This window comes from Oreochromis aureus, linkage group 8 (assembly GCF_013358895.1).
Source record: "Oreochromis aureus strain Israel breed Guangdong linkage group 8, ZZ_aureus, whole genome shotgun sequence".
Lineage (NCBI taxonomy): Eukaryota > Metazoa > Chordata > Actinopteri > Cichliformes > Cichlidae > Oreochromis > Oreochromis aureus.
In genome coordinates, this window is record NC_052949.1 from 18,121,507 (window position 1) to 18,146,792 (window position 25,286).

Below are 25,286 nucleotides of genomic sequence, written 5' to 3' on the forward strand. Positions count from 1 at the left end.
GCACAATGCATTGACTCTTGAGAAAGATGTGCTACAGCAGCAGAAGACCACACTGCGTGCCACTCTTCTCAGTTAAAACAGGAAGCTTAGAGAAAACTAGATAACAGACATCTGAAAGTGTGTTGTTTGGTCTGATGAGCCTCCATTTCTGCCAAGACATTTAGATTGTAGAATCAGAATTTAATGTAAACAACATGAAAACATGGATCCATCCTGCCTTATGTCAACAGATCAGGCTGGTGTTGGTAGTGTGATAGTGTGAGATGAAGTGTATATATATACACATATATACACATACATATATACACATATATATATATATATATATATACATATATGTATATATATATACATATACATATATACATATATATACATATCCATGGAGAAGGAGGCTAGAGGGCAAGATCAAAGTAGCACGGAGGGAGGTTAGCCAACTAACGGAGTTGCAGAAAGGTGCGACAAAGAAGGTGCATAAGGAATACAGCAAGCTGTCCATACCTGAGGCCTTGGAAACTGCCAAGCAAAGACTCACAGCCTTGGCCAGCCACTTGAGGAGGTACACCAGAGAGATAGAAGGCAGGAGAATAAACCAACTGTTCTCCACAGAACCAGCAAAGGTGTACTCTCAGTGGCAAGGGAACAATAAGAGAACAGCACCACCAAGGCTGGAGATGGAGCAATACTGGAAGAGCATATGGGAGAAGGACGCAACCCATAACGGCAATGCTCAGTGGCTAGTGGATCTGAGGGCAGACCATAGTGACCTCCCTGAACAGAGTCCAGTAACCATCACAGTGGCAGATATCCAAGAAAGGGTCTCCAGTATGAAGAGTTGGACAGCACCAGGGCCCAACATGGTTCACGCCTTCTGGCTGAAGAAGCTGACTGCACTCCACGAGCTGCTCTGTCCCCACTGCTGTTCTGCATAGGCCTGAACCCCCTCAGTGAGATCATTAACAAGACTGGCTACGGATACCGACTACGGAACAGAGCAGTTGTCAGCCACCTCCTGTACATGGATGACATCAAACTGTATGCCAAGAGTGAATGAGACATCGATTCACTGATCCACATTACCAGGCTATACAGCAATGACATCGGGATGTCATTCGGGCTGGAGAAGTGTAGTCGGATGGTAACAAAGAGAGGAAAGGTAGTCAGAACTGAGGGGATTGAACTACCAGAAGGCAACATTGCAGACATAGAGGACAGTTACAAGTACCTGGGGATCCCGCAGGCGAATGGGAACCATGAAGAGGCCGCTAGAAAAGCTGCAACCACCAAGTACCTGCAGAGGGTCAGGCAAGTCCTGAGGAGTCAGCTGAATGGTAAGAACAAGATCCGGGCCATCAACACCTACGCCCTGCCCGTGATCAGGTACCCTGCTGGGGTAATAGGCTGGCCAAAGGAGGAGATGGAAGCCACTGACATAAAGACAAGAAAGCTCCTTACCATGCATGGAGGGTTTCACCCCAAGTCCAGCACCCTGAGGCTGTACGCTAAGCGGAAGGAAGGGGCGCCGGGACTGGTGAGTGTCAGCACCACAGTCCAGGATGAGACAATGAACATCCAAGAATACATTGGGAAGATGGCCCCAACTGACCGAGTGCTCAGTGAATACCTCAGGCAGCAGAAACCCAAGAAAGAGGAGGGAGACGAGGAACCATCATGGAAGGACAGGCCCCTGCACGGTATGTACCACCGGCAGATAGAGGAGGTGGCTGATATCCAGAAATCCTTCCAGTGGCTGGACAAAGCTGGACTGAAAGACAGCACAGAGGCACTAATCATGGCAGCACAAGAACAAGCTCTGAGTACAAGATCCATAGAAGCTGGGGTATATCACACCAGCCAAGACCCCAGGTGCAGGCTGTGTAAAGATGCCCCAGAGACAATCCAGCACATAACAGCAGGGTGCAAGATGCTAGCAGGCAAGGCATACATGGAACGCCATAACCAAGTGGCCGGCATAATGTACAGGAACATCTGTGCCGAGTATAACCTGGAAGTCCCGAGGTCAAAATGGGAGATGCCCCCAAGGGTGATGGAGAATGACCGAGCTAAGATCCTGTGGGACTTCCAGATACAGACGGACAAAATGGTGGTGGCTAACCAACCGGACATAGTGGTGGTAGACAAACAGAAGAAGACGACTGTAGTGATCGATGTAGCGGTTCCGAATGACAGCAATATCAGGAAGAAGGAACACGAGAAGCTGCAGAAATACCAAGGGCTCAGAGAAGAGCTCGAGAGGATGTGGAGGGTGAAGGTAATGGTGGTCCCCGTGGTAATCGGAGAACTAGGTGCAGTGACTCCCAAGATAGGCGAGTGGCTCCAGCAGATCCTGGGAACAACATCAGAGATCTCTGTCCAGAAGAGCGCAGTCCTGGGAACAGCTAAGATACTGCGCAGGACTCTTTTTTATAAAAGTTTTATTGAATCTGTTTTAACCTTCTGTATCATTGCTTGGTACGGTAATATGTCCCTGAATAATAAGACCAGACTTAACAACCTGGTTAAAGTGGCTGGCAAGATTTCAGGGAGGCCTCAGGTCCAGCTTGTGGACTTTTATAACAGGCAGGTGCTGAGGAAGGCAACCTCTGTCCTGTTGTGTTCAGATCATCCTGTCTTTAATGATTTTCAACTGCTTCCATCAGGTCGTCGTTATAAAGTGCCTGCAGTGAAGACAAAGAGACACAGACTGTCTTTTGTACCTAGTGCTATTATCACAGATAATAACACTAAACCATAAGTGTTGTTGCCATTGCACCTTGCACTTTTTTGATGAAAAATCTAGGTTGTTTTATCAGGCTTATATTATATTATTTTGGTGAGTGTATGTGATGTGTTGGTTGTCTGTTTGTTTGTTTGTACGGACATACTGCAAATCAATTTCCCGTTAGGGACAATAAAGTTACCATTGACCATTGATTGACCATTGAGGACCCTCAAGCTCCCAGGCCTCTGGTAGAGGACCCGAGCTTGAAGGATAAACCGCCCGCAGGGGCAAGATGGGTGTTCATACATACATATATACACATATATATATACACATATATATATACACACACATATATATTGTAAAGCTCCCTTCACTATCGGATGATGGTATCATTGAAAAAAATTGTCAAAATTAATATGATTTATTACACCAAAGGAGATGTAAGTCAAATTAAATCTTGCAGGCATGAAGCTTCAGGCCTGTATCTTTGTACAATAATCACACATTTCCAAATTTCAAACAAGGTGTTTTTATTTAAACTGGCTACATGAATGTACTATTCACTTGAAAAAAGTCACATCATTGGTTTATTAGTGCAGAAGTGCAACCTGTTATATGATCTGCTAGCTGTTGAAGCCTGCCGTGAAAGTCTCATAAGGGTTGATGAAGAGGTGAAATCACCTGATACATTACAGATTGCCAAAGATTGTGTTGAACTGTTAAAGACGGTAACATGTTTTTCCTCTTCCTGTCCGGCACTGATTAGTGATATACTGAGAGCAGCTGATTTCACAGATAACTCAAAGCGTCATTCAAGCTGAGCAGGTGAATTGCTTAGATTTGAGCGTAGTCTCTCATAGCTTATTGTGCTGTGAAGTAGTTTTACCATTACTCTAGCATTAATAAACATTATTGCATCTCCTTGTTTCACATTATTGCAACAAAAATTATGGTATTTTACTTTTTAATGATGGCATTGAGAGTCGCTTTGCCTTTAAGTGTGTGTTGGTAAAGTAGACTATAATGATCATACTTGATCTTAGTCATCAAGTAAAGGACAACGTCATAAAATTCAAACATGCCCTTCAGTTCAATTAAACTTCAACTCAGTAGTCATTGCTGAATGCTTCGTGCTATAGTAAAAAATGAGTTTTTATACACTTTTGATTTTGTTTTCATAAAGGCTAGAGATCTCCTAGAGATTTTTGAGGTGACATACATTTATGTAAGGTTCTTAGAAACAGCATAGAGTCCTGTGAAAAACTAAGTACACTCTTACTGCTTCTTAAGAATTAAAAGGGCAAGTTCAGGTGTTGCTTATCAAATGGACTTGATTACACAATCATCAGCAAAAGTAGCTACCTCTATAAATGCAGAGGTTTTATCAGGTTTCTGGTTTGAAGCATTCAGGTGTGTGTTAACACCCCAAGGTCAGATCATGCAACGCTCAAATAAAAACTCAATTAAAACAATTTAATGTTTTAAACTCTCAGTGATGCTACAGTGATGTGTGGCTTTGGGCACCATATAAGAGTTTGGACCCGGATGACTAATGACATCAGACTGAAGCGGCTGACCAGAGTGTCACATTACTGGTAACGCTTTTTACCTCTTCAGCACATTTCCAAGTTGCTCAAGACTGCAAAAAATGTGTAATTTAGTAAAAGCAAATGGTTCTTGTTACGCCCCTAGTCTAGGCGTGTAGAGACGCACATAAGGTTGGAGGAGAGAGAGACACGTACCCGCCCTGATTCCCAAGCCAAACATCCAAAACCAGTTGTGAGTAAAAAAAGGTGATTTTATTAAAGGTAATGAAGCATAGCTCCAGGGTGAACCCAGGCCAAAAATAATAAAGAAAACCAACTAAGTCCCACCAGAGAAAACTAACTAAACCCTAAGAAAGAAACAGAACAAACAAATGACAATACTAACCCTCGCTCCCTAACCCGGAAAACAGGAGAAAACTGGTCCAAAGCAAAAGGCGGCTCACCCCTTCCGCTTCAGTCTATGGGTGCCTAAGCACTAAGTTAATACACAAGGAGCGGCTCTCACAGAACACGCTCACACAAACACACAGCAAAAGTATAGGCTGGAAACCAGGGCCAGGACCGCGTCGGCTGTCAAACTGTTCGCTCGCTCGCTTCTCTCTCTCTCTCTCTGGCGGGGGCTGTCAGAGCGGCTTTTTGAAAGCGGTCACGTGTTCCACGGTCCAATCAGCTGCTCACTACTCTTCATTAGGGGAGGGACCTGCAAAGAGTCTTAAGCACAGTAAAGAGACAGAACAAAACAGCCCACACAGAGATCTTATGGCCACAGCCGTAACACCCCCCTTCCCAAAATCAAAGACATCTCCTTTGCAGATGTTTTGACAGTTACGTTTAAAGGAAAACACGGGATAGGGCATCCGCTAACACATTCTCTGTACCCTTTTTATGGCGGATTTCCACGTTGAAATCTTGCACCAGGAGAGACCATCTCATAAGCCTTTGGTTCGAGTTCTGCATTCGCATTAGGAACACCAAGGGATTGTGGTCGGTGTAAACGATCACAGGCGAGGGGCTGGAACCGACATACACCTCAAAATGCTGCAATGCGAACAGCAGAGAAAGGGCCTCTTTTTCAATTATGCCGTACCTTCGCTGATGGACGTTGAATTTCTTTGAGAAATAGCCGATTGGTTGATCCACACCATGTTGGTCTTCCTGTAGCAATACGGCACCTGCTCCGTTAGCACTGGCATCTACCTCTAATTTAAAAGGGCGTGCAAAATCAGGGGCAGCCAGCACTGGCGCACTGCACAGGAGAGTTTTAACAGCCAGGAAAGCACTCTGACACGCAGAGGACCACACAAAAGGTTTCAACACACTGGTGAGGCTAGTGAGGGGTGCGACCACTTCTGCGAAATTTCGACAGAAACCCCGGTAGTAGCCCACCATGCCGAGAAAACGGCGGAGCTCACGCCTAGTACGAGGGGCAGGAAAGTCCAGTATGGCCTGGATTTTGGCCAAGATAGGGCGCACTTGGCCCTGACCCACCTGTTTCCCCAAATAAGTCACCATGGCTTTACCAAATCACACTTGGCAAGGTTGAGGGTGAGGGATGCCCTTTCCAAACGATGGAACACATCAGCGAGTGTTTCCATATGCTCTGACCAGGTGTCTGAGTAGACGACAATATCATCTAGATACACTTCACACTGGCGAACGCTTCCCAGCACAATATTCATGAGCCGTTGGAATGTGGCGGGGGCGTTGCGCAACCCGAAAGGCATGACAGTGTACTGAAGAAAATGGTCAGGAGTAACAAAGGCAGAGATTTCGGCCGCACGTGATGTTAGAGGAACTTGCCAATAGCCCTTTAACAAGTCCAGCTTAGTAACAAACTTCGCAGAACCGACCCTATCGACACAATCTTCCATTCTGGGAAGAGGATAGGAGTCAGGTTTGGTCACGCTGTTCACCTTCCGAAAATCTGTACAAAACCGTGGGGTCTTATCCACTTTAGGCACTAGGAGACACGGGGAACTCCACGCACTAGTGCTAGGAACAGCAAGACAATTTTCCAACAAATAAGAAACTTCTGTCTGGAAAAGAGCACGTTTAGTGGGATTCACCCGGTAGGCATGCTGTTTGATTGGAGGATGGTCCCCCACATCGATATCATGCTCGAGCACGGTGGTACGGGATGGAGTGTCCGAGAAAAGATTAGGATGATTCTCAATCAACCGACACACCTCATTTCGAACATCATCATCTACCTCAGTTAAATGTGACCCTAAATCACATAGGATTTCAGAATTCCTAAGTCGTGCACAGCCCACAGCACAACCAACAACCAAACCATCACTTCCCGGATCATACCGGGTTTCGGAACCTGGCACCCCCACAGTCGCAACTACTGACACACCACTAGCGAAGTAGGGCTTCATCATATTAATATGACACACACAACACTTTTTCCTTCGCTCTGGGGTGTCTATGACATAATCCGTGTCACTCAATTTCGCCTGCACTGTATACGGACCACTGAACTTTGCCTGAAGAGAAGAACCAGGGACCGGTAAAAGTGTTAACACTTTATCACCAACCTCAAATTTCCTTTGCACAGCTTTCTTATCAAACTTCCTCTTCATCTTACCCTGTGCTGCAACGAGAGCATCGCGTGCGATTGCACATGCTTTATGCAAACGCTCTCTAAAAGAGCTCACATAGTCCAACACATTTACCTTAGGAGCGTCTGTGTCGGACAGAAAATTCTCTTTGAGTAGTTGCAACGGGCCACGCACTGTGTGACCGAACACCAGCTCAGCAGGGCTAAATCCTAGTGACTCCTGCACGCTTTCCCTTACCGCTAAAAGTAGCAGTGGCAACCCCTCATCCCATTCTTTTTCAGACTCAAGGCAAAATTTCCGCATCATAGATTTCAACGTCTGATGAATCTGCTCGAGTGCACCTTGCGACTCCGGATGATAGGCACTATTTCTGATGTTTAATACCAAGTGATTGCAAAACTTGAGCAAAAATCTTAGACATGAAATTAGAGCCTTGGTCGGTTTAGACAACTTTTGGTAACCCGAAAGTGGAAAAGAAGTTCACTAACGCTTTAACCACTGATTTAACTTTAAGGGTGCGCAATGGAATTGCCTCGGGAAAACGTGTAGCAACACACATCAAAGTCAAGAGGTACTGGTGGCCCGATTTTGTTTTAGGGAGTGGACCAACACAGTCGATGAGTATGTGTTCAAAAGGTTCCCCTAAAACTGGGATAGGGTGTAATGGAGCGGGTGGAATGACTTGGTTAGGCTTACCGCTAATCTGAGAGGTGTGACAAGAACGACAATACTTAGCAACGTCATTCTTCAGTCCTGGCCAAAAGAAATGGCGCAGAATGCGGTGGTAGGTTTTCCTAATACCTAAATGTCCAGAAAAATTGTCATGGGCAAGACTAAGGACTTTGGGCCGGTACTGTAGAGGCACCAGAACCTGCTTAGACACATTCCAACCCAGATCACCAGCTGCAGGCGGATACCAGGTACGCATTAACACATCATCCTCAACACTATAAACACGAGGGTACTGGTCACTAGAGTGGGCAGCTGAAAAACAACCCACCAGAGTCGGGTCACTGTGTTGTGCCAAAACAAAATCCTTTTTGTTAACTCCGGAAGGCAGTTGAGATGTCACTGATGGGCTAACAGACAGCATCGCCTCAGAGTCGCCCATCAGCGGGTCACAGGTTTTAGATTCAGACTCCGGCTCACCACCAGCGCAGAGAAAAGAATCAGACAGATCAACATCACCATACTTGCGCTTGTGCGCGCGAGTTACAGCGCAAGCGGGGAAAACAGAGGGTGAGCGCTCAGCAGCAAGGTCAGATAACAAAGTATCAGGCACAGGATTCTCAACCACTCTCGGAGCAGAAAACACTTTCCCGTTTGCTAAATCATTCCCCAGAATCATCGCAACTCCGGGCACTGGCAAATGATTGCGCACTCCAACCGTTACCAAACCCAGAACGAGCGGTGATTGAACAAACACATTGTGTAGTGGCACTCGCAGCACATCCATTTTTACTCCCCAGACAAGAGCATCCGAACCGCAAAAAGAGACATCAGAAAAAGGCAAAATACCCCTCAAAATAAGTGTCTGCGCGGCTCCGGTGTCACGCAAAATCGTGATCAGCACCCGATCCTCCTCCTTTCCGTTCAAAGAAACAAATCCTTCCGACACAAAGGGACGGTAGCTGTCATCAAGGCTGTCACTTCTCACTTCATTGTCAGGTGAAGTGGAAGCAGACATAGAACGAACGAAACCAACACTTTTCGGCTTCCTTACAGTGTGAGCCTGCTCCTTGCGCTGTAGTGATGGACAAGCAGCGACGAGGTGACCGATTTCATGACAATAAAAACATTTGCGATCTGACACAGGAATAGCAGCAGAACGCGCCTGTCGCTTAGGAGAAATCCTATAACTTTTGGCATGATGAGTTGCGGAAGCGTACTCACGGCGCGCCGTCGAGAGTGCTGCACGATGAGTTAACACAAATTCATCGGCAAGGACAGCGGCCTTAGACAGTAACCCCACCTTCTGTTCATTAATGTACACCACAATATTTTCAGGGAGACATGTCTTAAACTCCTCCAACAGGATCAACTCTTTCAGCTGAGTAAAGTCCTCCGCTTTACTGGCAGCCAACCACTTGTCAAATAATACAGCTTTCTCCCGTGCAAACTCCACAAACGTTTGACTGTCGGACTTGTGACACGCACGAAACTTCTGGCGATACGCCTCCGGGACTAATTCATAAGCTTGCAAAATAGTGGATTTGACAATCTCATAATCCAGACTGTCAGCAATGGAAAGACTCGCACAAACCTCCTGCGCTCTTCCTACTAATTTGCATTGCAATAATAGACTCCAGACATCCTTTGGCCATTTCAAAGTGGTTGCGATGCGCTCAAAAGCAGTGAAATAGGAATCAACCTCTCCCTCCCTAAAAGGAGGTACCAAAACAATTTGCTTGCTAGCGTTAAACTGGTCTACAATGGAAGTGTCGGGGGTTGTACTTACAAGGACGGGAACAGCGTCCTTCGCTCGAGAAGGATCAAGCTCCATAGCTCGTATGCAAAGATGCATGAGCTCGACTTCCTTGGCCTTAGCCTCCAGCTCCACCTCCTTCAAGCGAAGGGCAAGCCTAAGATCTTCCGTCATCAAACCCGCCGCAGCCTGGCCAGTCGGGTCAAATTTAGGAGATTGAACGGCGACAGGAGCTTCCGCCCCCGACATCATTCGTCCCTTGGAAGGTTTCGGGACGGCCCCAGCAGCTTCCCCCCCCACCGCCGTCTCCAAACTCCCAGACCCACCCGGCGAAGTTTTCATCCTCCCAAACACTCCCCTGTCCACCAGTTTGTCCACCAAACACTGTTTAATTTCCGCCTTCTTAGAATTCAACGGAACATCCACATTGAATAAGTTAGCCACTAATAGCAAATCCGCTTTTGTGCACCGCTCCAACTTTTCAATGGAGGGCTGTTGCACAAAATCATCCATGTCAAACGACATCACGAGCAAAGCAAAAAAGAAAAACAACTCTGCAGACAACTAACCGCATCCGCTCACTAAAGGGCCGCAAAACACGCGCCTAACGCATAGACGAATGAAACTCTCCGTCTACCCACACACCCTCAATGACGCTTCCCCCCACCGCAAAAGCGAAAAGGAAGCGAACCAATCACACGAACAAAAAGGGACGAGCCCCCATTTATGTTACGCCCCTAGTCTAGGCGTGTAGAGACGCACATAAGGTTGGAGGAGAGAGAGACACGTACCCGCCCTGATTCCCAAGCCAAACATCCAAAACCAGTTGTGAGTAAAAAAAGGTGATTTTATTGAAGGTAATGAAGCATAGCTCCAGGGTGAACCCAGGCCAAAATAATAAACAAAACCAATTAAGTCCCACCAGAGAAAACTAACTAAACCCTAAGAAAGAAACAGAACAAACAAATGACAATACTAACCCTCGCTCCCTAACCCGGAAAACAGGAGAAAACTGGTCCAAAGAAAAAGGCGGCTCACCCCTTCCGCTTCAGTCTATGGGTGCCTAAGCACTAAGTTAATACACAAGGAGCGGCTCTCACAGAACACGCTCACACAAACACACAGCAAAAGTATAGGCTGGAAACCAGGGCCAGGACCGCATCGGCTGTCAAACTGCTCGCTCGCTCGCTCGCTTCTCTCTCTCTCTCTCTCTCTCTGGCGGGGGCTGTCAGAGCGGCTTTTTGAATGCGGTCACGTGTTCCACGGTCCAATCAGCTGCTCACTACTCTTCATTAGGGGAGGGACCTGCAAAGAGTCTTAAGCACAGTAAAGAGACAGAACAAAACAGCCCACACAGTGTTCTTATGGCCACAGCCGTAACAGTTCTTCTAAAGCAATTTTCATACTCAAAATACTTTATACAACTTGCCTCATTCACACCCAGTTATAGAAGCACTTTTTTCTATGTTTTGTCTATTTAAGTGCTTTCTATCGTTCACTCATATTTAAACTCTGATGGATGCGTCTGAGAGTAACTTGGGGTTAGTATTGTGCCAAAGGATATTTGGCATGCAGACTGGAAAAATTTTCACAACGGGATCATAGGGATTTCATAGGGATCTAACCATGATGACCAGCTCTAGCTCTTTAGTTACAGCCACCACAAATAAGCATTTGTTTTCCAATGTAGGTTCCTCTTGTTAACACTCAATGTTCTCATTGTGTACACATCTCAATACAAAGGGAATACAGTAATTTTAACCAGGAATGTCAGCCATATATATTATCATTCCCATTTTTCTTCATCTGTATGGCATACTATGCAAAGGCCTCAAGGCTAGCAAATTATATTTTTAAAATATCTGCCATTAAGGATGATGGGTAAAACTTACCAGGTTTAAGTCCACATTGACTGGCTCTTTAAAGATTGTCCAGACAACTGCTTCACTGCATAAAGGTGTGGTTAGGGACCCACTGTAGCGATAGTATGCATGCAGGTTCACATTGCCAAGCAAGTCATCAATGGAGTTCTCATCTGTGACCATCACTGTTGTACCTACAATGAAACAAACAAACAAAAAAATGCTCAAGATGCAGTGATCTGCTTCAGAATTTTGCTTTCGTATTCAACAAAGTACATGTGTGCTCACCAATTTTGTGTATCTTTGAGAGATAGCTGGTCAGGTTTTTCCAGGCGTCTGTGTTAGATGTTGGTGCTGATGTAGGATGTGTCTATCAAGACAGTTATATCGGATAATTAGAGAGAAACTCAAATACATGGGTTGTAGTTTAACAAAGCTAAAATAAAAACAAACAAAAAACCAGAAACTTACTGATCCTGATCCAGTGCTCCCATGAGAGCTGCTCGAAGTGCTCCCGTGAGAGGTGCTCTTGGTAGTAGGGGTAGACTGGAAAATCGACATTAGGAGAAACTGTTTACCCACAACTCAGTTTTTAAAAAAAATGATATTGGAAATAACAGCAAGCTTTCTTTATAGAACTAACAATTGCTTCAAGGTTTTTGAAAGCCTTGATTGACTTTTAAAATTAATCAAATGATTGATTTTTTAAAAAAGAACATAACATAAAGAAATATATTCTTTTTTACGTGACTTTTTAAAACCACAAAGATGCTCATCACTTCTGTAACTTAAAGCATCTCACATGATTGCATAATTATGACCAGAGTTTTAGTCTGACATTGATAATGCAAAGTATTTAGGAAAACGATTAATCATCTTTATTTTCAGTTGAAGTCTTTATTTCTGCAAAAATATGACTTGAGAGTGAGCTTTATATTAATGTTGCTAATGCCAGAGATTTGTATATTTTTTGTATTTGAGAGATGTTTATTTACTTTTCTCAGATCTGTGTTGAATTCTAATGATCTTTAAATTCAAATATAGAGTGCAAAATATATTTTTCTACTTTAACTATCAGGAATGGATTCCCATGTCTGATATTAAAACTGTCACCTGCCACCAGCATGAACTGCACTGTTAATCAGACAGCTCTAAGATGATGACACTGAGTGGCTGAGACAGCGATCACATAACTTTGTGCGTTGGATAGGTAGAGATTGAAACTATTTTGTCTTACTTATTTTTTTCTGCCCGTCTCACTTAGCAGATCCCTTCAGAAATTTGAGTGTAGCATAGATTTAGCTTTCTTTGACATGTTTGGAATGTGTATCACAAGCCATCAAAAGTGTTTGACAACAAATATAGCACATAGATGCTCTTAACAACTTAACTTGTCTAGGTTTCACCTCAATAAAGAATCCCAACACTGCCAAGCCATCAGGTGCCTGTAGTGCCTCATCCAGGGTTAAATCCTTTCTCTTGCTTACAATGTGCATCTGGACAAAAGACCAAATTAATGGCATGAAATATAAACAGGCTAGGTGTTTGGGAAAAATGCTTCAGATGCTTAATCTTTGTCACTACCTCCATCGGGTATCTTATTGAGTCCACAGTATGCTCTGAGCCTTCAGACATATCTGATGTGTCACCCCAGTGGAAGTGAAACTGAAACCTTCACCAAATTTTCCACCAGTACACACTTCACTGAAAGTTGTTTAAGAACACAAGAAAAGAATATTACACACATACTCTTTTAATTTCTATGAAAAAGATTGGCATAATAGTGTAGGATGCTGTAATTACGTAAATAAGAACCTTTACATCAACCATTACAAATGATAAAAAAAATCTTCAAACCTGAATGGCCTGTGTTGGTGATGTACTTGATAGCATGCTTGTCATCAAAATTTTTAAATACAAAAGGCATCAAGATGGCTGTCCGGCACAACATTGTTTGTGTCAATGTTGATGGGTGACTGATGTGTACCCCCACAGAGGGAGCCGGGCAGAAGGTGCCAAGAAGGTGGAGTGACAGCTATTTGCAGAAACATTTTCAGTCAAAATCCTGATCTCAGAGTATAATCAGTATAAAACTCTCCTGATAAATGTGCTGATACATACCACAGTGATGTGGATCATAACACCATTCATCTGAAGAATGGAAAAAAAATCATATATGTAATGTGCCAAATCAGAGTCATAAAAATGTATCAATCATTTATGCATTTTCTAACTTACAGGGAGGCAGAGGAGTTCCAGGGGAGGCATACACATGACGTTCGCGAAGAGGTTGTGTAGGTCGGTAGATATTATCCAGCTTTGTTTCCATTGTTCACATGGGCTCAACTGGAAGACAGGGCTAAAACCACTTTCAACCAATGAAAAAGGCATTTACCCCTTGTGATCTGGCAACAGAAAAATAAAGTTTGCTGGAGGATCACACTTTCTTTTTTCAAAATAAACGTTTCTTTTCAAAATAAAAGAATGAAAATACATTTATACAAATAAAGCGAAAACAAGAAAGAATAACAACAAAAGTGGTTTTCTCTACTGGGTTACACTTTTTGCCTTTTATTGCCCTCATCCCAATTTGATTGACTGATGCTGTTGCCATCAAATTAAAAAACTGTAAATTTGGTTGTGTCCTTGAATATCTCTAGTGGAGCCCATTTTACTACAGGGCCTGTGGCTGTTATGTCATTTGACTGTTCATCAGGCTGTCCTGCCAGACAAGATCAGCTATGGTAGATTCTCTCACGTACAAACACAAAAATAAAAGCATGAAAATTGAAAGTTTAGGAAATGCCCTGCCTAATGAGGCTTTGGTGCATCTATTTACTGAGACTGTAAACTAGCCAATAATGTAATACAGGTTCTGGGCATCTTAAATCTTGCCCCTGACAATTATCCTCCATATTATGATTAGCAAATCTGTTCTGAACTTTTACTGAAATAAAGCAAATCAAAAACAAAAACAAAATAGGGGAAAAAAATAAATAGTAAATACAAAACTATAATAATTGTAGTAGATATCTACTATCGCCACAAAAATAAACTCTTAGATCTCATCCATCTATTATGCCTGTCAAATCCAGGCTCACAAGGTGCTTCATAATCTTACAGACTATGCAAACAGGTCCTCTGAGTGTTTTAAGACATTTATATGCTGGTTGATGCTTTAAGTTAAATTCAAAGAGTCATGCACCTGCCGAGCCACCAGACAAGTATAGGGCCTACGCCTCGTTAACTGCAGACAGCTGATTGCCATCAGGTAGATAAGGTGAAAAGAAAGACTTCACGTGTCATTCTGTTACATTTGCATGACTCAGAATTATGTGTTTATCCCACACAGTCACATGCCATTTGCCCAACATTTTCACTTGGTGATACAGTCAACAGAAAAAACATAAATAAAAGGCATGATTATCAAACACAATAATCAAAGCAGACACCAACATGTACCAGTATGTTCTGATGGTATCTCACCAGTAAGTCTGGGGATGCTTGTCTGCACATTTCAGCGTTTGCTGTACTGTTACTGTTTGTGATTCCAACACAGACAGAAGGTTTCTATTTGCCATGAGTCATTTACTGGTCGAGCTATTCAGTAGGATTAGGAAATAAATTAACTGATTTCTAATGCACGTTAATTAATACAAGAAGCTTTCTCTTCAGCATTTTCTCATACAGCTTGGACCGTTTAGTTAGTTGTGTTTGTGTTAAAAGGTGGAGAGAACATTCATATTTGCAGATCTCCTTACATTCACTAAACACAACCTTTGCCCCTCTTATGCTAAAGAGAACTCACCAGTTCGCTGTTGACGTGGATTGGCTCATGAAAGATTGTCCACACGACTGCTTCATTGCAAGTAGGCATTGGCAGGGAACCCATGTATCGGTAGAACTTTGTCAAATTTACATTTCCAATTAAGTCATCAATAGAGATGCTATAGTGAACCTCACTCCCTGTGAAAAGATTAAAATGAAAGACACTTTAAGCAAATGGAAATCATATGAATTTAAAAGGATAAATGAATATGATAATAAAGTGATTTGCTCTAATCTTTCTTTACCTTTAATTTTAACTACAACAACAATGGCAGTCCAAATAAAAGTAGGTTGATTATTGTAAACTACTGTGTTTGCATTATTTATTAAAAAAAGACCAACCCTTGTCTGTGAGGTTTGACAGGTATGATGTGAAGTTCACCCATGGTTCTGACATATGTGCAGCATCTGTTGCCTTTATGGAAAACAAAAAAATTCTCCTGAAATATTATTTTGATAAGTTAGACATAACAAACTATGTATGAGTGTTTATTTATGCTAATATTTAAAAGTCTTCAATGGAAACCAGTTTAGTAACTGTGGCCTATTTAAAAATAGCAGTGTGAAGTCTGGGACATTCATGAAAAACCCAAGTACAGCATATCCATCTGGATGCTCTGGAGGGGCAGTGAGATGATCCTTCTGAGTGACTATGTGCATCTGGAAGAGATTCCAACCATTTATAAGGCAAAGCAAAATAAGGAAAAGATGCTTAGATGTCAAGTGATGAAGAAACATTGTACCTCCATTGGATATCTGTGCTCATCGACTGTGTGCTCTGAACCTGGATGATTTAAATCACCCCAGTGAAAGTGAAACTGATGTGTGGTGTATGTTCCACTGAGTCCACCTCCACTCACTTTAGCTTCATTTCCTTTTAACATGCACTCCACTACAAATGGTGCAACATGAAAAACTTTGATAAGCATATTTAATTAGGACAGGGATGGCTTTGAAGTCTTTCTTGACTTCTACAACATACTACAAACAGGATATTTGCTATTACACTGCATTTCAACTTTCAGTATTAGCAGTGAAGTATCTCAAAAATTAAATGAAGTAAAATACTTGATTTTGTGTACCTGTATGTCCATTGTTCATAATGGACGTGAAGACATCCTGAGAGTTGAAACCGGTGAGGTTGAAGTTTCCCAGGTTAGGGTCAGTCGTTACATTTTTGGTCACGATATCAACAGGTGACTGCTTTGATCCTGCACAAAAACTGTTCGGGAGGTTTTTCCACTCACTCGGAGTGTGAGCTGTGAAATTGAGATGCAGACTTAATATCACAAGTCAACCAAATATGATCAAAATCATTCATTCAGATGTTTATCAGATACTTACTACAGCCTTGATAACACCAATCACTTGTGGTGGCTGAAACGGAAATACAGCAAAAATTAACTTTGAGTAATGCTCATTCATATCCTGGATAACACGAGTGTAAAAGGATGGTGCTAATCATTATAAAAGTAAAACTAACACATTTTACTCACCACATGCTGCCAAAAGCCAGAAACCCAGGTACAGACGAGAGTGGGATAATCCATCTTCAGGGTGAAAAGAAAATCAATCATCAATTAAAAAGAAAAAAAGAAATCCATTTGCTCTAGATTTGATACTTTGAGAAAGACAAAGCAGCTCTGTTATGCTCTCATTGATAGCTAGTTAATACTTAATAATGAAGCCCTTCTGTTAATGCTAGTTTGCTGCTTTGTATAAGGCCGGTGAAAATTCTGTTTTTTTTCTCAGCTGCTTCAAGTGTGGACTGTGAGTCATCCAGTATTTGAGTACATAACAGTCCATCTCTGAACTGAAACCCAATTAAGTGCCTTAAGACAGAATAAACTGAAGAATGTGCATCACAAAGATCTCAAATGATCACTTGGATGAGATTTGTGATCCTCATTTCTTACAAAACTCCATTAAGAAGCTGTCAAGATTAGACGTGTTGATTACGTTGTTAAAATTTACTGTACTCATTGTTAAAATCTTGACAAATCGTGCTACCTTTACTCTCCCAGTCTCAGGTCTTCAAGGCTTGAAAAGTGATGTGTTGGTTTCAGGTGTCACATTAAAAACTTTTGTCCATGTCCAATAAGTCCATCAGTGAGAAAAGGGTAACAAACTGCTGCAGTACGCTTCAAAATTTATATATGTACTATGGTAATCAATGGGAGGAGGTCCACTGTGTATAAACAATGAACATGTACAGGGGAGACACACAACATGGTTGCTGGACCTTTTTTCAGAACATGGTATTCAAAATAGAGGCATCAATAGGAGCACACCAGTTATCTGGTTAAGTCAGTATGTCTAACTAAATTACTTCTACTCATTGATACATCACTCAGGCACCTATAGAGCACAGGCTCAATGCAAAGGTGAAATAATTGAGCCTGATTTAACCTTAACACTTACAGTGCTTAATAGATTAATTAGACCACCATCCACGGTTTATGGCACAGCTGCCTTAAATTAACAATACTGGTAATTATAAAGAGAATCTTTAATGTTTCTGTAATGGTTAATCTACCAGTATCCACAAACGTTTGAATCAAAGTGACATTTTTAATGATAAAATATGATTATGAATTTTTAAATATACTGTTTTACAAAAGAATGCAGAAAAAAGTAAAGGACATAATTATTATTTTTGTTAAATATGACAAAAGTTATTTACTTTCACTCCCGAAGCGAAAAATCAGTTTTAGTGGCTGAATGTGACGTTTGATTCATTTCTGATTTCTCTGAGAAGTCCAGTGTGCCAGCTGCAACTTCAAACCTATTTACTTCAAATTACAACTGAAACTACTCAAATAAAACAGAAGCAAGAAAACAATATGAAATCATATATTTGCTCCCAGAAGTTGGAAGAACTGAAGAAATGGTGTCCAAAAATTGCTTTATAATAAGCAAAATCATCAGACACAGAAATGTTTCACAGAAAATAGAAGACCTTTCTGTTGAGCTTCACATATTTTTATTTTTTATAGTCCAGAAAAATCAGCCTTGGTATTTATTACTCCTCTGAATAATCTAGACAAAATAAAAGTGAATATATAAGCAGGGTCTTATGCAAAACCCTGTGTTGGTGCAGTTCAGACCCCTCACTGCCACAACTTATTTAAACTCTATTTTTTGTTTAGAGTTAATCATTTGTATTCTCATGTATGCAATCCTGTGCATTTTTTTTAATTACTGAACAGAGTTGGACAACCCAGCCCCCATATTCAGTGTTTGGGTCAAACAAAGCTGATGGTATGAGTTCTTATTCAGATTACATTTTTGAAATATCACCCACTCTCCTGCATTTCATGTGACACTATTTATTTAAATCAGTGCATTGTATAGTTGTAGGGCCCTCAGGAACAAATTAAAGTCACTGACAGTGAGAACGAACCTTTCTATTCATGTGACACATCCCTCAAAAATAATGACACTCATACCTACAGACAAGTGCCTATTTGCAGTCAATACTACAGTGATCATGTGACCATCCACAACTATTATCAAATAAAATAAAACTATTATACACAAAACATTCACAAATCACAGTTAATTATGATTACATAATTAGAATTACACTAGTCAGTCAACAGTGGAGACAAATTTATTAAAATCCAATAATCAATGTCCATCATTCATATGTCAACTTATTACAAAATATTGATAGGTAGAGGTACAGAGATTTGCAGTTTGTTATCACACGGGCGGCATGTCTGTTACCTGGTAATGTTTAATGTCACCCAGTCTTGTGTTTATACACGCATCACTTTGGTAAGTGAACCTACACAACAGGTTTTCTGCCCTTCATGTCCTCACATATTCATCACTATGCTTCATTAGGCCCAGTTCTCTTTGTGTTTATGCGGAACAGAAATCCAGCAAACACACAACACCTTTTTCCAAAACATTAGACACGATGGCGTGTTACAGACTGAACTGCAAATGAAAATGATTGTTTATTATGACAAATACTGACTGTGTGGATCAGTGAGAGACTTGATCTTGACTTAACAACATTTGTGACTTTGACAATTTGTTGCTGTTTGTTTGTTTGTTTTTTGTTTTATTTGCCAAGTCTCTGACAAATGAACACATTTTTTTTTAACTAGCGGGGAATCTCAAAAAGATCATACTCGGTTTTACCAATTTAGATAAAAATGTATTGTTTTATTTAAGAAACATTAACGCATGTAATCTTCTGATGTTTACTTCTGAGTACACTGGATTAATTTTTACTATTTACTTTGGTTCATTTGTCACATTGAGTACTGCTTTAAAGCAGCCATGACTTACCTCTTGGTCTGTGGCAGTCTGTCGACAAAATAAGCACAGTTGTTTTGGTTTGAGCTAAAAGACAACAAACTGCTAACAAAAAAGACATGCATCACAGGGTCCCTGTTTGATTGACAGGTTTTCATGTTTACTTGTTAGAAAAGATTTTTAAAATGTTGGCATCAAGTTTCAGCTTTGATTTGGACCATTTTTCCCTTTTTGGTAATCTGTTTTTTTTTTACAGGTTTCTGTGTGTTATGCAAGACTAAGTGCCTGAATTACCCCTTGAGGAATATAAGTCATGACATTTGACATTTGCACACCTGCCTTACTGGCTTTCGGTTCTTATTGTTTACCAAATCTTTAACCCATAACTTCCCTTTCTGAACCCAATTCTTTATTGTGAACCATTCAGAGAGTCTAGCAATTAAATCACAGAAGCGAAAGGATGCTCATGATACACAAATCAGCTACGCTGAACACATTTTTATCAAAAGAACAACAATATTTACTGGATGCAAGACACAAGAAGTCAAAAAGGACACAACCTGAGAAATTGCAAATTTTCATAATGTTCATGTTCCTTTTGGCCTCTGCTGCAGTCATACATATTCCTATAAACACTTCTGCTTTTGCCATTTATATATATTTCATACATATTTTCTTGTCTGCATGATTGATGCCATGTCAAGTTTGTCAAGCTTTATATATTTTTTATAACAATAAAAAGACAAAAGAAGAGAAAAAGAAGAAAGAAGAAACCATATGTGCAAAACCTGTGCACACTGATTTTTTTTCTTTTCTTCTTACAAGAGAGCTTTAAGTATGATTTAAAACATAAATATATCTTAGCTTTTGTTTGCTCGATTCATGACAAGGTCATGTTTGATGTGGGGAAGTCAGGGGAGCAGTTTCCCACATAAGCAAATAGACATAATTCCCAGGGAGCTCAGAGCAGAGAGGCAACAGTCCTGCAAAAACAAAAGCAAAAGTATGTGTAAAGGCAACAGTACAACAATAATGCATCTAAAAATATCTTTGTGTTTTTAAATGTGAATAGTCTTACTGAAAGAGGGATCCAGTTAGCTCATCAAAAAGACCACCTGAAGAGAAATACAAAAATTATGTCAAACCAAAGTTAATTAAATCTGTGAACACACATCAGTACCCCCACAGAAACACAACTAGCACTTACCAGGTGTGCAAACTGTGTCACAAAGAATGGGACAAATGTAGCAGGTTGAACAACCCTGGAAAACAAAACAAACAAAAAGGATTAACGCAAAGAGGAACTGGGCAAAATGAAGTGCTGTGTATTGTTATAGCAGTTATAATCCTTTTTAAGTCAAGAAGCTTACTTGGCAGTGCTCGCAGTGATCAGACTCATCTCCTTCCTCACACGGGCACTTGGCACAGTCATTAGAGCAACGCTACAAGATGGGAACGAACCACAACTTAGAGTGATTAGTCATGCATATGGTATATAGTCAGGACAAATCAACACAGGACTTATAATCATGGTTACTGAAATTATGTGAAACACAACTCTAATGTGTGATTATTGGGCAGATGTGCAAATAACGTTTGTTATTTCCATGATATGTTTTTTTACCTCACAAATGGAGCAAACACTACACAAAGAGCCAGAGTGGAACTGTGGAGTGTCAGCAGCTCCCTCCTCTTCATCTGAGTCACCTTGGTTGTCCTTTGTGTCTTTACCTTCAGCCTCATCTGTAAATGGTTCAGGAAATCATCTTTATCGGAACTGTATTATATTCATTTCAATTCAGTTTTATTTATATATCGTCAAATCACAACAACAGTTTCCCCAAGACGCTTTATATTGTAAGCTGAAGACCAGGGAAAACCCCAATAATCAAATGACCCCCTATAAGCAAGTGCTTTGGTGACAGTGGAAAGGAAAAACTCCCTTTTAACAGGAAGAAGGATAAACTAGGCTCATTCAGCAAACTGCCATGATTGGTTGGTACAAATGTAGTAAAATGCAGCTTAAAAATGTATCAGAATTTATCTTCTGCCAAACTGCTCTGTTACTATACAGCATTGAGACATAAATGGGGGGTAGAAAATGCATAGGTAAGTATTTATTATTGTAAATGATCCACGGCAGACCAGATGACAGTTCAATGCTTTTTAGCATCGCTTTCTTTATTATGGTTGCTGTTGCAAACACACGAATGGCTGCAGCTCTACAGCTGCCAGCCGCACACATCACCACCACCAACAACAACAACCACCACAGACAGGCATCACAGCTTCTTATGCCAACGAGGGGTGATTGCAGATGCAGTGTAGGTGCATCCATCTCCCCTGCATGGCAGACCACGCCCCAGCACAATTACAAAAGCAAGTAATGCCATGTATCTGTCCATTTCATTAGTTACACCTGTTCAATTGCTCTTTAATACAAGGATCAAAACCCAGAAAGTATTCACAGTGCTTCATTTCTTACACGTTTTTTCATGTTACAGCCTTATTCGAAAATGGATTGAATTCATTTTTCACCTTAAAAATTCTACACACAATAACCCATAATGAAAAAGTGAAAGCATTTTGCATGAAATTCTTGCAAATTTATTCAAAATAAAATACAGCCTTTGGTCAATATTTTTTTGCAGCACCATTGGCAGCAATTACATCTACTAGTTCCTGCTGCCGAAAAACATTCCTACAACATGATGCCGCCACCATCATGCTTCACTGTGGGGGATGGTATTGGCCAGCTGATGAGCAAGGTCGGGCTTTTACTGAGGAGTGGCTTCTATCAAGCCACCTGATTGGTGGAGCTCTGTCAGAGTTACTATTAGGTTCTTGGTCACTTCCTTGAAAGAGCTCAATTTTCAGTGTCATGTCAAAGACTGTGAATGAATATAATCCGTTTTGGAATAAGTCTGTAACATGACAATATGTGGAACAAGTGAAATGCTGTGAATACTTTCCGGGCGCACTGTATCAAAACCTCAGTATTCACATGGGTTTCCTAATTGCTGTGCTGGTGCTGGAGTAAACCTTATTTAATTGAACTGATTTCAAAACATCTTGCAGTAATTTACAATGTCATTCAACAACACTCACATCTACAAGCTACTTTAGTCGCTTTTTTGCCATTTTTGTAGTTAACCGCTGACACTACAAGCAACTTTAGACCATATCTTTTTCTTTTTTAACTACTGACTCTCTACTAACATCAACCCCCCTGTGACAAATCTGTTCACTGACAGCCCAGGTTATGTGTTAGTCACTCAGTCTCTGTACTAACAAGCAATCCAAGAAATGCTTTTCTAGCAAGGTCTGATTACTGACATTTATTTAGAAGTTACATGTCTAACTGTGTAATTTGGGGCAATATTTTTTTATGTATGACACAGACAGTCTCTTTTTTGTATTATACTTTTGTCATAATGTCATGTGACATGTTTGTTTTTACAAAATAGTCTAAGTAGCTTTAGTGTAAACAAAGCTAAAATTCCTACAGGTCCCATTTTTCCATAATATCATTTGTTGTCATTCTTTTTCTAGCATGAAGCAATGACTGTGTTTTTAAAACATCCCCTAAATTGTATAGCACCCTCTTTTAGATAACTCTCCAAGTATTTAGTGCTTGGTGCTTGTTTGAAGTCTCAAAAGCTACATTGGCACAACAAATGGAATAGATGGTTTAGATACTGTTGGGTTCCTACCACACAGATAATCCAGTCTATTTTAGGACTGATATGTATGACAGTGTTCCTAAAGTAACCCCAGTAAGCTGAACAATGTCAGAGAGCTACTGTAGAGTACAGATTCACTCATCCAAGAAAACTCATTATTTCTTGTAACTAATATTTAAATACTGAATCATTCAGTATCTTGCTAAACTATTGATATGTTTAAAAATATGTGTGGGTTTAAAAAAAAGTGTTTTCACCATCTTCATCTTCAGAGTCATCCTCATGTGTATCCTCTTCAGCACTGTCAGCCTCCTCTTCCTCATCTCCTTGAGTTGCTTTATCGTCATCCTCTTCTCTTGCTTCCTTCTCGTCATCTTCCTCATTACCAGCTGGGACTTCCTCGTGAACCTCCTCCTCCTCGCCATCTGCATCTTCATCCACCTCCTCCTCGCCATTCTCATCTGCATCTTCATCCACCTCCTCCTCGCCATTCTCATCTGTATCTTCATCCACCTCCTCCTCTTCATCCTCCTCTGCTGCATATTCTTCTTCTGATTCTTCCTCTTCTGCATCATCCTCATCTTCCTCATCAGAAGCCTCACCTTCTTCTTCCTCTTCCTCAACATCCCCCTTCTCCTCAGAATCATCTTCCTCTTCCTTATCAGTCTTGTCATCTTCCTCCTCAGCCTCCTCTTCTGCTGTCTCCTCCTCATCCTCCTGTTCTTTTTCATCTTTTTCTTCTTCCACCTGTTCATCAGTCTCTATCTCATCATTATCTGAGTCTTCATCATCTTTTTCCTCTTCTAAATGTTCATCATCTTCCTCAGTGCCATCACCACCCTCGGCTGTTTCAGCTTCTTCAGCCAGAACCTCCTCAGCATTTCTAACGTGGAGGCTTTCCTCCAATTCATTCAAGTCTTGGGCACTTACTACAGCAGAGAACGGAACCTGGGTTGAGCACAGCAGCACAAGCAGGAGCTTTACCACCCAAAATTTTACAGGTTCCATCTCGGAAGAAATGCAGCTTTGGAACTTGAGGACTGTCTTACTCTTTTCACTCTATTCTTCCACCAAAAACCAAAACAGTCGATGGCTGCTAAAGCCTCAACTGATTTAAGCAGCGTCTTCAGGTCTTTTTCTCAGACTCCCGAGAGACGGGGTGAAAAGAAATGTGCTCACAGAGAGCAGTGTGCCAGCCTTGTCCTGAGAACACAGAGGACACAGTGAAAACCCGAGTGTGTGTGTGTTGTAGTTGTACGTGAGTGACAGAGGCACATGTTGAGGAAGAAGGCTCCTGATGCCCTTAACACAGAGCATTAGAGAGGTGGGTGTATGCCTTTGGTGGGTGGGGGAGGGGGCTACTGAACTGCAAGAGGGTGGGGAAAAATAAGTCACTTAAAAAAATGGAAAGCTTAATTGCAAAAAATTAAATAATTTGAAGATGAAGTTTTGGTTCTATACACAGCTTTTGTTGTCATAGCTCCCAACCTATTGCGGAAAGTAGCAGAACTTTATAGATATACTGTGTGTGTGTTTCATTCGATTAATGGTTCGTAAATTTTTGGAGAACTCTTCTCAGTATCTGCTATTTAATTTAGTGTAAACAATAACCTTTCCAACACACTTTACACAGCAAAATTTATTTCTTCTTGCCAGTCCTGAAGCAAGTGAGAACATGTCAATATGATGTATGGCGTTTGTGTAAATACAAGAAAATGGAAAGCATGGCACTGTGAACATGTGGTGCTTTGCAAAATAGCCATTTGAACAACAGAATGTTTGTACTCATATTTTTTTACTTTGGATCCAGCAGGAAGAGAACACTCACATTTAGGAGCATTATAGAAGTCTACACTCACAGTGCCACAGTCAGCTACCATACAGCAAAGAGCAGCCAGGCTGAAAGCAACTGACAGGTGGCGTGGCTAACTATTTACAGTGAAGGCTGCTTCAATAGCTTGTTCTACTATGTGACCTTCAATGGAGCCATGGAGGACTGAAACTCAGCACCAGCATGATAGTTCTGTCCAACTATCACACTCCCACGTTGTGTACACAATTAAAATGTATTTATTGACGGCAAATGGGAAAGTCTCTTTCATCAGGTTCACTTAAATAATAACATTCAAAAACATTTTTTTTTAATATTATCCTTTATTTAATCAAGTAAAAGTCTCATTGAGACTAAAATCTCATTTTCAAGAGAAACAAGAGGGCAAGAGGGCAGCAGAACTTTCAACAAATACAACTGATAACTATATAGACATATATGTAGCAGCATACAGAGAACAGTCATGCACATAAGTTTCACAGCCAGTAATTAAACATAAAGTACAATGACGGACAGAGTCTTTAGGTACTGGCCTGGGATATTCATAAAAAA

General features: G+C 41.1%; 1 protein-coding gene and 1 pseudogene across 2 annotated transcripts; both read right to left on the bottom strand.

The window, feature by feature from the left end:
* Positions 1 to 10,816: 10,816 nt before the first annotated feature.
* LOC116315013 lies at positions 10,817 to 13,174 on the bottom strand (annotated as a pseudogene).
* A 6,529-nt stretch (positions 13,175 to 19,703) lies between these two features.
* Positions 19,704 to 24,093, bottom strand: LOC116315016 (sarcoplasmic reticulum histidine-rich calcium-binding protein-like). 2 transcript variants are annotated; one of them, XM_031733171.2, is made up of 6 exons: positions 23,161 to 24,093; positions 20,845 to 20,963; positions 20,591 to 20,662; positions 20,428 to 20,482; positions 20,299 to 20,335; positions 19,704 to 20,203 (listed from the first exon to the last, which is right to left on the bottom strand). In XM_031733171.2, the coding sequence occupies exons 1-6, from the start codon at positions 23,909 to 23,911 to the stop codon at positions 20,182 to 20,184; spliced, it is 1,056 nt and encodes a 351-aa protein (XP_031589031.1). In that variant the 5' UTR covers positions 23,912 to 24,093; the 3' UTR covers positions 19,704 to 20,181. The 2 variants fall into 2 exon arrangements, with proteins under 2 accessions (XP_031589031.1, XP_039472545.1); XM_039616611.1 differs by lacking the exon at positions 19,704 to 20,203 and having other exon boundaries at positions 20,295 to 20,335.
* Positions 24,094 to 25,286: the final 1,193 nt, after the last annotated feature.